This window comes from Ricinus communis, chromosome 1, assembly GCF_019578655.1.
Source record: "Ricinus communis isolate WT05 ecotype wild-type chromosome 1, ASM1957865v1, whole genome shotgun sequence".
Classification (NCBI taxonomy): Eukaryota; Viridiplantae; Streptophyta; class Magnoliopsida; order Malpighiales; family Euphorbiaceae; genus Ricinus; species Ricinus communis.
In genome coordinates, this window is record NC_063256.1 from 259,074 (window position 1) to 270,846 (window position 11,773).

At 38.2% G+C, this 11,773-nt stretch overlaps 2 protein-coding genes, 1 non-coding gene and 1 pseudogene across 3 annotated transcripts; 3 read left to right on the plus strand and 1 right to left on the minus strand.

Annotated features, from left to right (window-relative positions):
- Nucleotides 1-54: 54 nt before the first annotated feature.
- Nucleotides 55-5,200, plus strand: LOC8266695. The gene is made up of 6 exons (XM_048373891.1): nucleotides 55-1,175; nucleotides 1,282-2,531; nucleotides 2,968-3,066; nucleotides 3,607-3,651; nucleotides 4,357-4,494; nucleotides 4,657-5,200. Exons 2-6 carry the CDS (start codon nucleotides 2,160-2,162, stop codon nucleotides 5,020-5,022), a joined length of 1,020 nt encoding a protein of 339 aa, XP_048229848.1. The 5' UTR covers nucleotides 55-1,175; nucleotides 1,282-2,159; the 3' UTR covers nucleotides 5,023-5,200.
- Nucleotides 5,201-5,434: 234 nt separating this feature from the next.
- On the plus strand, nucleotides 5,435-5,506 carry TRNAW-CCA. The gene has a single exon. It is a non-coding gene; the product is annotated as a tRNA-Trp (tRNA).
- A 1,322-nt stretch (nucleotides 5,507-6,828) lies between these two features.
- LOC8266642 (trihelix transcription factor ASIL1) lies at nucleotides 6,829-8,893 on the minus strand. Its single transcript, XM_015723778.3, has one exon. The coding sequence runs from the start codon at nucleotides 8,224-8,226 to the stop codon at nucleotides 7,165-7,167; it is 1,062 nt and encodes a 353-aa protein (XP_015579264.1). The 5' UTR covers nucleotides 8,227-8,893; the 3' UTR covers nucleotides 6,829-7,164.
- A 653-nt stretch (nucleotides 8,894-9,546) lies between these two features.
- LOC8266640 lies at nucleotides 9,547-11,506 on the plus strand (annotated as a pseudogene).
- The last annotated feature ends 267 nt before the right edge of the window (nucleotides 11,507-11,773 follow it).

Genomic DNA, 11,773 nt, shown 5'->3' on the forward strand with positions numbered 1-11,773 from the left:
CATAAGATTTGAGAGCTATTTCTGTTTGGATTGGAGCATGTACTGTTTATATCACAATCGCGGGTGAATGTGAAAGGGAGTCTACCAGCAAGCTACTTAAGTGCATAGGTAACCAGTGCCCACATTATGCTTCAGTGCAGTTGTTTTTTTATTTTCTATAACGTGCTTCGTGGAGCCATTTGTGGAGGGCTATGGAAGTGTATGGTTCTGCACTTATTGAAAGCTAATGGTGGTGTCCATGGCTTCTGAGTATGCCGTCACCTAAGTGAATCTTTATACGATAATCCATTTATCGGGAATCTTGATGCTGATTTTTTGTTGCAGAGTCTGTGTTGCATTTAAATGCATTTGGCTGACAAGTTTTATTAAGAAAAAAAATATTATTCTTGCATTCTTGAATAAAACTGCTTAGACAAGAGGGATTATGTTAGGTGGGTTATACTATAGCAAAAGACTTGGTGTCTGCTCTCTTATTGATGAGAAATACACAGTGGTTTGCTTATCTAAAGGACATTCACCTTCTTATTATGATAATGCTATTAGTGGATAAAAGCTGTCCCAATTTTTATGGCTGTTGTAGCACTTAGATGTCACGAGGATTGCTGTAAATGCAGCACAGAACTGCTTGATTTTTTGATGGAAAACATGTAATTGATTCTTCAGATGCTTGGTGCTTTGTGGGGGTGGTGACATAATGGAATTAGTCATTTATGTGGTTCTTCTCTAAGAAATCTTGAATGAAGTCTTACAAAGGTTGTAACTATTCTTTGGTTTCAGTCAGCATTCATATTTCACTACATAGGAAAATTGTGCCATGGCTGAAAAATGTTGAGTTCTGGAGCATTCTGTTAGTAGTACTATACCGTGGTTCAGTGTTGCGTGGAAGAACATAAATCTCTCAATGGCTGAGAGAAAATGCTTGCGTGGTCCAAGTTTACCCAGAAAGCACCCTTTTTGATGTAGTAAAATTACTCATTCTATCTGCTGTGTCTAGGCTGGGTGGTTAGTCATTCATTCAGTTTCTTGGTTTGAATTGAAGGCTATATCACGGGTTTAGGAATTGGAATTAGTAGGGATGTCAACATTATTGTCTCTACCCAGCCTTCACTAAAATCAGCCAAACATGGTTTAAGATTAAATCATATGGAGGATTTCTTTGGCATCTGCATGTGATGGTATGATTTCTTGCTACTGATTTAAGTTCATAAGGTTGTGTTTTTGAGAGGAAATCATGATGCTAGTATTCGGCTTCATGTCCAATTAAGTATTTGCTTTCTGCAGATACACGTGAAACTTGTTTTGCAGGTCATATGCCTATTTTCTGGATTGGCGAAAGCAATTGGCGGTTGTAATTAATTTGTGAACAACTCTGTTGAGCTGCTAGTAGTGCAGTTCTGTACCTGAGAAATAGGAGTGAATTATGGTTTGTTGATGGACTGATGTTTTGCGCAAAAAGAAAAGAAAAGATCATTATGCTTTGTTAATGTTGTCTCTAATATGGAGTGCAAGTTTAGTAATAGAACAGCATTCGTTTGTGACATTTCAGTATAAAATAAATGAAATCACCATTTTTAAGCCAATTGGTTGGAAGAGTACAAGTGGAGTGGTTGATTTGAACATAATATAGCTTTCTTTCTCGAGAATACTAATGCTAATGTCAATTTTTCTGTGTTGAATAGAATCTAAAAGAAGAGCGGGTTAACGCCTCCATCGCCAATTCCAACTAGAAAATGATGTTCAATCAATGATAACATTGGGGCTGGTGACCGCAACCCAGCAACATTACTAGAGAAACTATATTGAAAAATAGAAAAAAGGAAAGGCTTGTGTTCTATTTTTAAGCCAAACCAATAAAAAATAACAATTACAGTGACTATATTAATTCATACAATCTTGACGTCTAAATAATAGGTGTGAGGGCGTGAAAAGACAGAAAAAGGGGAAACAACTAAAATCAATTTGTTTTGTTAAATTAACCGAAGATTGAAAATGAATAATTGTCTAGAATTAGCACATCGCTGACACCCGCTACACGCTATGACAGCACTGCAAGATCCCTCCTGCGCCAACCATAACAGACACCTTTGTTTTCATTCTCACCTATTTCCTCCTAGTATTCAAATTCTCCTCGCGGGTTTTGCGTGCCGTGATTTTTTTCGATGGGCCGCAGGCATACTGATTCTGAAGTCGGTCGTTATGCTCTTCTCATCCTTTTCCTCATGGCTACAATCTCATGCTGTCTTGTCTATCTCTGCTTCTCTATAGTTTTCAGACCCACTACATCCTCTCTGGACTCAGGTGATCTAGTTTTGGAGAATACCGAACGAGATCATAACGATTGTTGTGGAGGGATTGAGCATTTGGAGCTCTGGGGTGATGCTGTCAAGTGGGGTTCTGATTTCAAGGTTAATTCTTCAAAGGAGTGTTGTATGGCTTGTAAGCATATGTGTAGCGGCGAGGATGGACCTTGTTTGTGTGATTCTTGGGTTTTTTGTGGTCATAAGTCGTCTTGTGGCTCTCATTTCGGCGAGGTTTCTTCTCTATTTCTTTCTTTCTTTCTTTCAGTTACAGTTCAACACTTGTGACGCCCCAAATCATTTTTTTTAATAATTTCTTAGTACTATCTATATGCGATCTTCTTAGCAAAATTGAATTATTTCAACTCCTGATTTACAATTTGCTGGAATTTATATGAGGTATTAATTCTATATTAAATGATCTATTTGCTAGTTGAGAAAATTAATTTATATCATGATTTGTTGACTGTGATAAGTGATACTCTAATACTAGCCATTTCTTTATGAGCATTTTGTATAAAAGAGGTTTTTGATTTAAGTTGTTAGTTACTTCAAGCAGCAGAAAGTTATGATGATAATTAAAAGTAACTCTTATTACAGGCGTAATTTGCTTTTAAACCTATTTCTGTATTACCTGATTCTGTGATCTATCTTCCCTTCCTGCTTAAAGTGTTGGCTGAAGAAGCAAAAGGATAGCTTGGAGCCTGATCGACGAGACTCTGGTGATCAAGTTATGTGGACTTCTGGACTAGTTTTTGGAAAAGGAGAGGTGCGTGCTTATGATTGTTTCTACTTTTCATTCTAATTCCTTACAGAGGCACATAACATAATGTAATGTAGTTAAGTTTATTTTCGCAAAAGCAAGTGTCTTTTATAAGTGAACTTTCACAATTTATAAAAAAGGTTTGTATGGCCATTCCCAGAAAACAATTAGAAACCAGAGGCATTAAAGGTTCACTGGAGTGATTGTAGCTGAACTTGAATATCAATTTCTCAGAGATTAAAAGGGTTGTGTAACGGTAAAGGTTCTGATAATTTTGACAAATTTTTGTTTGTTCCACAAACAGAATGCATTTGCCAATTGCCAGGCTTTGTCTATTCTGCAGATACTGAAATAATTATGCGGAGACTAGTTTTTTCTCATTTCTTTTGGGATATGTAATAAATCTATGCTGAAGTGTCCGCAGACTCTTCCCAGGAAATCTGTATCTGCTTTTTAGCTTATTGAAATGAAATTGGACTTATATTGCTCATAACAACTAGCTTAAGTTGCTGATTCTGCTAACCTATTTCTCTCTCTTATCATCAGGGTATCGTTGGAATGGAAACAGAATATGGGATGCTTCATGTAAAAGTAAGTGGTTCATTAGAATTCTAGATGTATAAATTGTATTTATTTGGTTTATTTTAGCACAAAAAATTGATGCCTAAAACATATGTTTCCTTCTTCTGACCATATTGCTATTGAATAAGAAAGACACTAGTGGAGATGTCTAAATACATCAAATGAGTTGCGGAAACAAAAAACAAATTTTCACTGACGCATTCTTAAAACTTAAACATGTATGTAGGAGTTCTCCGCATTGACGACGTATGGTAAGAAATATTAGAACTTTGCCTCCATATCAATGCTACAATTCAGGCATGGGAATTATGGATTGCCTAGATACTCACTTGGCTAAGCTGCTTGTGTAACTCTTGTGCAGTTTCAAAACGGGAAAGAGAGGAGATAAGGAGATTGCAAGGGTAGTTTAATATTTGAATATATAAAATGGAAAATGTTGTTGAGGATACTCTATTTCCTATACAAGGAAAAGGACGTTCATGAAGTTTATTACTAACAAAGAAAATAAATGCAGTCATTTAATTATATATAAATATATATTTTTTAAATAAGAATACTTCAAAGGTCTTTTTCATTTTGAATGACCTAGAAGACAAAATATAAAACTAACTGTCTATGGTTTACAGCCGATCAAATGGAATTTGCGTCCCTCCTTTTTTCCTTTGTTGTAGTATTAGCACTAACCTAGATGGTTCTGATACTCAATATCTGCAGCTTTTACCGGATTGTGCCCCACAATCTGTTTCCTATATTCTTGAACTGTTGACAGCGCGTCATTGTGCTGGTTGCCATTTTTATCGTGCAGAAAGCCGTGGAAGGTTTTGGGATGCAGAAGGAAATCATATCAAACAGGTGAGATGCTCAAATTACCAAGTTTTAAGTTGGCCGACTTAACTGTCCTACCGGTTGATGAATGTCTGGTTTTGAATCTTCTGATTTACTTGGAACACTATGAATGCGATATTGCAAAAGATGCTTGATTTTCTGATTAAGTGCTTCTTGTGAGATGTGTAGGCCCCATATGGCCCTCCGTTTGCACTGATTCAAGGAACACTCGAAGCCCATGGGACAATATTTAATGAAATCCCGAAAGAGGCATGTCCTACCATAAGAAGAGGATCAATTGCATGGGTGGGGTCTGGGCCAGAATTCTTCATCAGTCTCGCTAACCATAACGAGTGGAAAAAGGCATACACTGTGTTTGGCTTTGTTCTTCCCGAGGATATGGGAATTGTGGAGAAAATTGCAAATCTTCCAACCAAAGCAGAGGTGTGGAGCAACATTAATGTCCATGTCTTGGAACAACCTGTTCCTTTGCATTTCCGAAGAATCAGAAGTCCTGCAAACCTGAATACAGGTTTCAGTAATTCTTATTTGTAAGATGACCTTTATGCCCGCTGATTTTATAGAAAGATTTAGAATTTACACAAAATGAATGGGTGATATGAGACCATGGTTTACTTCAGTCCCTCTTTTCTAGGTTGTATATAGTGGAATTGCCCTTTGTATCGTAGATGGACAATCAAAATTAAAATGAATTTTTTTTTTTTGTTTTTCCCACGACTTCTTCAGGAAATCCGTTTCTTTTCTCAGTTCTTTCTTTTCCTATATGTAACTTGGTGAGTGTAAATCAGAAGGGCCCTTTACAAGGCAAAATCCCGGTCAAAGGTGAACTTGTCCTGAGGAAGAGTTCATATGAGAGTATGTTTACCAAACCGTCATCTGTGGCAGATCTTGAACTCAAACTTCTAGATAAATCTACTAAAAATGACATACCATTTGTCATGTCTAAGGATCCGTGGCGCAATGGTAGCGCGTCTGACTCCAGATCAGAAGGTTGCGTGTTCGATTCACGTCGGGTTCAATTCCCTTGAGGTCCTTAATTTTTCTTTTTTTGCCCTGAGCACTTAGTTCTATTTTAATATTTCTTTTGGTAAGTATTGCTCTCGCCCTTTTAAGTGGTGGGCTAAAATTTCGTAGCCACTTTAAGTTTTATTTCAATTGATTGATTCAAGAGACACCACCCACATCAATGGTGAAAAAGAAAAAGAAATTGGAAATTGGAAGAGTTCAGTGTTTGAGATGCAGCTTTGAATCTTTCCTTGTTAAGTGAATAAGAATATACCCCCAAAATTTCCTATTTTGTCTTCGAGAGCTAAAAATATTAAAATTGAAGTAGAACCCATTTCAACAAAGAAGAAATCTGCAAAATTTTGTGATGGTTTTCATTGAATAATTCTAACTCTTGCGTGCCTAATTAGATAAAAAAAAAACCGATGTTTCTGTTTTTTGAAAGGCCTAAATTCCCAAAGAAAGTAGTTCCACTTGCCAGAATTAAGACAAAAATCAATATTTTTGAGTTCAATTTCAAAGAAAGAAGGAAAACGTTGTAAATGAAAGGGGAAGAGGGCAGATGAAGGTTTTGAAGTGCAGAAGGGAAGTAAAAAACAGGCATTGACAACCCTGGATAAACAAGGGTTTACCGTGGTATGTCCTCCCAGTCTGACCGGCGGAACAAGTGGCTTGAAAGGCCTGCTGCTAAGCAGGCTGGCGTGAGGCCTTTTTAACTTCTCGGGTCAAAACTATACTAACCCGGAAAGAATTTTAAAAGCCACATTAATTAATAAATTGTTTGTTAAATTTGGCCAAAATGGGGAAAAGCCCCTCAATTACACTGCTCACCAGTAAAGCCCTGAACAAATATGAAGAGAAATCCAAGCAAATTTCCACAACCATCATTCGACATAGTCAGCGCATCTGCTTAACAGTTTCCTTTATAGCACTGACATCATTACACTGGTGAATGGGTGCCTTCCCAGTCTAGGATCAGCATTCAGCAGTGTAATAGGCCAAACTACACAAACAAATCAAGATAATAAGACGCCAATTGATGAATTACACATTCCCCCCTCTTCCCCAGTAATCAATGCAAATGTAAGATATCGGCTATGCCAAGTCTAAGTCCATCTATCTACCAAACCAAATAGAGGGAGCTGAGATCATGATTCAATCCTTCACAAAATGGCACCTTGATTTCATTTGCACAATGAATTAGCTCACCATAACAGGAAACTTAAAACATATTCTAAATTAATGCTTTGAGCCACACAGACATCTCTATAGACATATACAATGATCCAAATAAAAAATATATTCCTAATCCTATATTTTTGTTTCCCATTTCGATGAAAGTAAAAACCCACCAACAGTAGCAGCTTGATTATTTCACAACGCATCTGTAACATTCAACACACAAGCACATATTAGAGAGACGAGATTGAAAACAACTTCAATCCTGTGCCTTAAAATCCAAAGTAGAAAGTTAACACTTGTACACCACAGGCCTGTAACAAAAATAAAAGCTACGTTCTTGCAAAAAATTAGCCTCCAAGGTTCCTAATTTCCTACATAATTAATCACAAGGCGAGGTGGCTCTATAGGCAACTAAACATACAAATCCAAAAGCACCATCTTAATCCATAGAAACAAAGAAATAAGGATATGGATGTGCACAATCATAAATTAGGATTCAGGTGAAGGTATTCTCTTGGGCTTCTTCTTCTTCTTCTCAGAAAAGGCCTTAGCAAAGGCCTCAACAATTCGCTGCTGTGAGTGGAGTATCATCTCAGTGCGCTTCATCTCCATGTCCATCCTCATTGTTTCAATCTCTCTAGCCATCTCCATCTTCATCTGCTCCATCCTCACAAATCCATCTCCCAACACCTTTATTGCAGCTACCATCTCCTCCATTGGATCCCTCTCTCTCTTCTTTCCAATTTCATCAGACCCTCTCAAAACCCTACCACTCGCCAACCCAGATCCAGATACAGACCCAGACCCAGCTCCTCCGAAATTAGGTTTAGGAATCGAATTAGGGTTTACACCATACTTCTGATCATAAAATTTAGGTGCTGGCTGCGCTATACTGACTCCTGTGGGTATTCTAATTCTAAACCCACTTGCAGCACTAGCACTGGCACTAGCCCCAGAATTCATATTGCTACCAGTATTAACCCCAATCCCATTACGATAAAGCTTATGAATACTCCTTGTATTCAATACGCTACCTCCATTCCTTTGATTTTCCATATAGAAACCTTGATTAGCATCATCATCATCGTCCTCCTTCTCATCCTCATTATCACTCTCAGAATTATAATCAGTTTTAGCCTGAGGACCTTTTTCCATGGCATCCATGCGCTTAAAATGAACCCAAGAAGAGGAAAATCTCGAAACAGGCATAGATCGGGCGCGCTGGATCTCCGTTCTATACCGTTTCCGTAATTTCTCCATCTTATGACGACACTGCACGGCGGTTTTCGGAGGAGAAGCGGTGGGGCATCGACGAGCAACGGAGTCGGCGACTTCTTGCCAATGGTTGGCCTTGAGATTGCCGCGGCGGAGAGTGTACCACTTGTCACGGTAAGCGTCGATAAGGGCAACGGTTTCGTCATGAGACCAGCAAGGCGGCGGGAGACGGCGTGGGTTGGTGGAGGGTTGTGGGAGCGCGGGAACTAAAGGGAGAGGATTTGGTGTGAGGGAAGAATCTGGAGGGGAGGGAGATCCGGGACCAGGGGTTGACATGATCAGGGACGGTGTTGTGATGGGTAAAGAAAAATAGATGGAGATAAAAAAGGAGGCGGCGGAGAGGGCAAACAAGAATGGTGGTTGTGGTGGAGAAAGGAAAAGAAAGAGAGGGCGAGGAGGAAGTGGAAGTGGTGGGGTTTGGTGACATATTGAATTGATTTTTGTTGGGTAAAAGGGGGAGGGGTGGGTGGGATGTGGGAGGGGTGTGCGGCTGATTTTGAGATCTACAATGGATAGGCCACCGCTTAGGTGTGTGAGGGTGTGGGGGTTGGCTAATGTGCGCCAGGGGAATGGGCTGCGCACACCACAAATAGAGGTCCACTTTCTGACTTGAATGATGTCACTCGAGAGTGATAAACCCACCGCCTAGGGTGGATGCCTGGGTGGCCACGTTTTCTTTTTTTTCTTTTTTTTTGTTTTGTTTTGTTTTGTTTATCTTTGGAGGGTGAGGGCGAGGGTGGTGGTACTGGTGGTGGTGCCTCGCGACAGGTTGGTAAGTTGTGTGTTCTGTGTTACCATTTTCTTCGCCTTGACAAACATAATTATTCTTGGCCTTGATTGATTGTGTTGTGTTTACCATTTTCGATTGTGGGTAGTTTGTTATTTCTTTTCTTTGTATTTTGCTCCAGCGTCACCCGTCAGAGAAAGTTGGTTTTGGGCGTAAACGATGGTGGGATTAGTGGAATGCGTTATTAATTTCTTCTGCTGCCACGCCATGTGACAGCTCATGTAAATCTAGTAAACATTTTTCAATTGATCTAATAGGTTAAAACAATTGCGCTTTTATTGGGCAAGGCCTTTAATGATCTTAAAACAATAATTTCTCATCCATTAATAGATTTGGATTTTCGGCCCACTAGTCAATCGGCAAGTCGGCCCATATAAATAAATATGAATATTAAAATGTAGTATCTTTACGCCCAAGTTGATGGACTTCTGTAAATGCAAGGCAAATTCTTGATATGTGTCTGTGTAGATCGTTAAAGCCGTGATTGGTTCATGTTTATTATTTTCAAATAATAAAATATGCATCAGATCAGACGTTTAATATTAAAATATAATTTTTTTATAGATACATGTAAATTTTTTATTTATTAATATTATAGCATATACTATCTACAGATAAGAATTTCTTTAACACGTCTTAACTTTCATGCACGCTACCATACTCATATGCAAATCCAAAACCTGACACTTCCATATTCCATTTCTTCAAAACTAGGTAATGCCCGACATTCCCTAAGAAACTTCACCAATAAGAAATTCCTTTGACATATATAACAAAGCTCATCCACTAAAAAGAACCTTAAAAACAGGTTGCTACTTACGAATGGATCCGAGATTGTCTGATGTTGTTCTATCCGGAAATCTAACAGCTTTTCACTCACTGTTAGCAGAAGATCCACTTCTACTCGATCGCATTTCCTTGAACTCGGTAGAAAATCTTCTTCACGTATCAGCCCTGTCTGGACAAACCGAAATCACAAGAGAAATCGTTAGCAGAAAGCCAGCATTTGCTTGGGAGCTAAATCAAGATGGCTATAGCCCCTTGCACATTGCCTCAGCAAATGGGCATGTAGAGTTAGTCAGAGAACTTATAAGGGCGGTTGGATACAATCTCTGTATTCTGACGGGGAAGCATGGCAGAACTCCACTCCATTGTGCAGCCATGAAAGGGAGAGTGAACGTCCTGAAGGAACTGTTTCCGCGAACCCGCAGTCCATTAAAGAAGTGACTTCTTATGGTGAAACTGCGTTTCATGTTGCTGTCAGGAGTAGCCAGCTTGAAGCTGTTAAGGCTTTGATGGAAGAGATTACTAAGCTTGATATGGTGGAGATTGTAAATTGGACGGACAAGGACGGGAACTCGATATTGCATTTAGCTACCTTCAGAAAACAACAAGAGGTGAGCCTAACTACATTATGTTCATTTCTTCTTCTTTTTGTTATATTTATTTTCTACGAAGCTCTATATATGCTACGCGATCAATCTATGAAAGGTCAAAATTTTTTGTGTGTGAAAACAATTACTTATCTATCTGGATCAAATTATTTGTTTTGATTAGAATTGTGTCCCGGGTCCTGGTTCCTGGCCAGATAATTGGAATTGAGCTCGTACAAGTCTTTCGAATTTAAATTAATTAACATTTTACCAGAACTGGATTTGGATACATGTTGCAGATCATAGAGTTATTAATTGGTCAAGATGCCGCCGCTTTTGGAGTGGAAATAAACTCTATGAATTCAAGTGGATTCACACCAAAAGATATTATTGATGTTATCCTTCAAAGTGGAGGAAAATACAGTGATTACATTAACATCTTAGAGATGTTTCAGCAAGCAGGAGCAGTAAGAGCTCGGGAAATCAAGACAAGGGTTCCCACTTCTCCTCAAGTTGAAGCTAGAAACATCAATAGGGAGCCAACTACACCACCTGTTCATTCATGGAATCTCTGGAGACAATTGATGAAAGAAATTGAAGATTCGTCAATTGAGACACAAAATGCATTAATGGTTGTGGCAGTGCTTATCGCCACAGTAACCTACCAAGCAATACTGAGCCCTCCTAGTGGCTTTTGGTCAACGGAGTCCAGAAATTCTCATTCAATTAACAGCGTTGAAAGAAGAGACGTACTGCCTGGAGAGGCAGTCATGGCTACTGACCCTGAAGTTTTTGCTGTGTTCACTGTTTTTAATGCACTAGGATTTTTTGCATCTCTGGCCATGATTTCTCTCCTCACAAGTGGATTTCCCCTTAGAGCATGCTTGCGTCTTGCTATACTCTCAATGTCTGCTACTTAAGTGATTGCAGTGATTTACATGGCCCCAACTGAAATGAAAGCGGTTCATGTAGTAGTTTGGTTAATGGGTCTGTTTGTTGTTGCAGAGTTTGCCCGTTTTATGATGTGGTTATTGAAGAAAGCGGTGTCCTTCCTACAATCAAAATAAGAAGAAGATCTGTTGCTATGGTCTGAACTTTGAAATTCTAGCAGCAAGCTTCTTCAGTGCTCAACTCAACACAGGCTACTTATTGTAATCACTGATATATATGGGAACTCAAACTAAATTTGGCTTCTTTAGAAAGAAAAATAGGGTGACAAATTGTTGACTAATTTGGCATGTGGTATGAATGAATAAAATGCTTTAACAGTTGTAAAGACTAATACTAATAAATACAAATTTATAAGCAAAATTATATTTGTTAAGAGCAATTGGATACAATTTAATGTTAGTGCATTTATTAATTGAAAATAATGAAGAAATATAAAGGAAAAAGAGAAGAAGTAAAGAAATAGGAAAAGAAAAATAATCCTTGGACGAGGCTTATTATCAAACTATGGAAGAATTTGTCATAACATGTTTATATCATTATAAACGCTGAATGATTTTTTAACTAAGTACCCAAACTGAAATAAAATAATCAAATTTTTATTAAATATAAAAATTTAAAATCCAATTAAATTATTGGATTAAGAATTCGGTTTAAACTGAATAATGCCAGCTCTTAGCAGTTATCGTCATTTTTATAATTCTCTAAATTTTTT

Coding starts and splice junctions, on each gene's coding strand:
- LOC8266695 (XM_048373891.1), top strand. CDS start 2,160: ATGGGCCGCAGGCATACTGATTCTGAAGTCGGTCGTTATGCTCTTCTC. Junction 2,532..2,967: donor GTGGCTCTCATTTCGGCGAG/GTTTCTTCTCTA, acceptor TCCTGCTTAAAG/TGTTGGCTGAAGAAGCAAAA. Junction 3,067..3,606: donor TAGTTTTTGGAAAAGGAGAG/GTGCGTGCTTAT, acceptor TCTTATCATCAG/GGTATCGTTGGAATGGAAAC.
- LOC8266642 (XM_015723778.3), bottom strand. CDS start 8,226: ATGTCAACCCCTGGTCCCGGATCTCCCTCCCCTCCAGATTCTTCCCTC.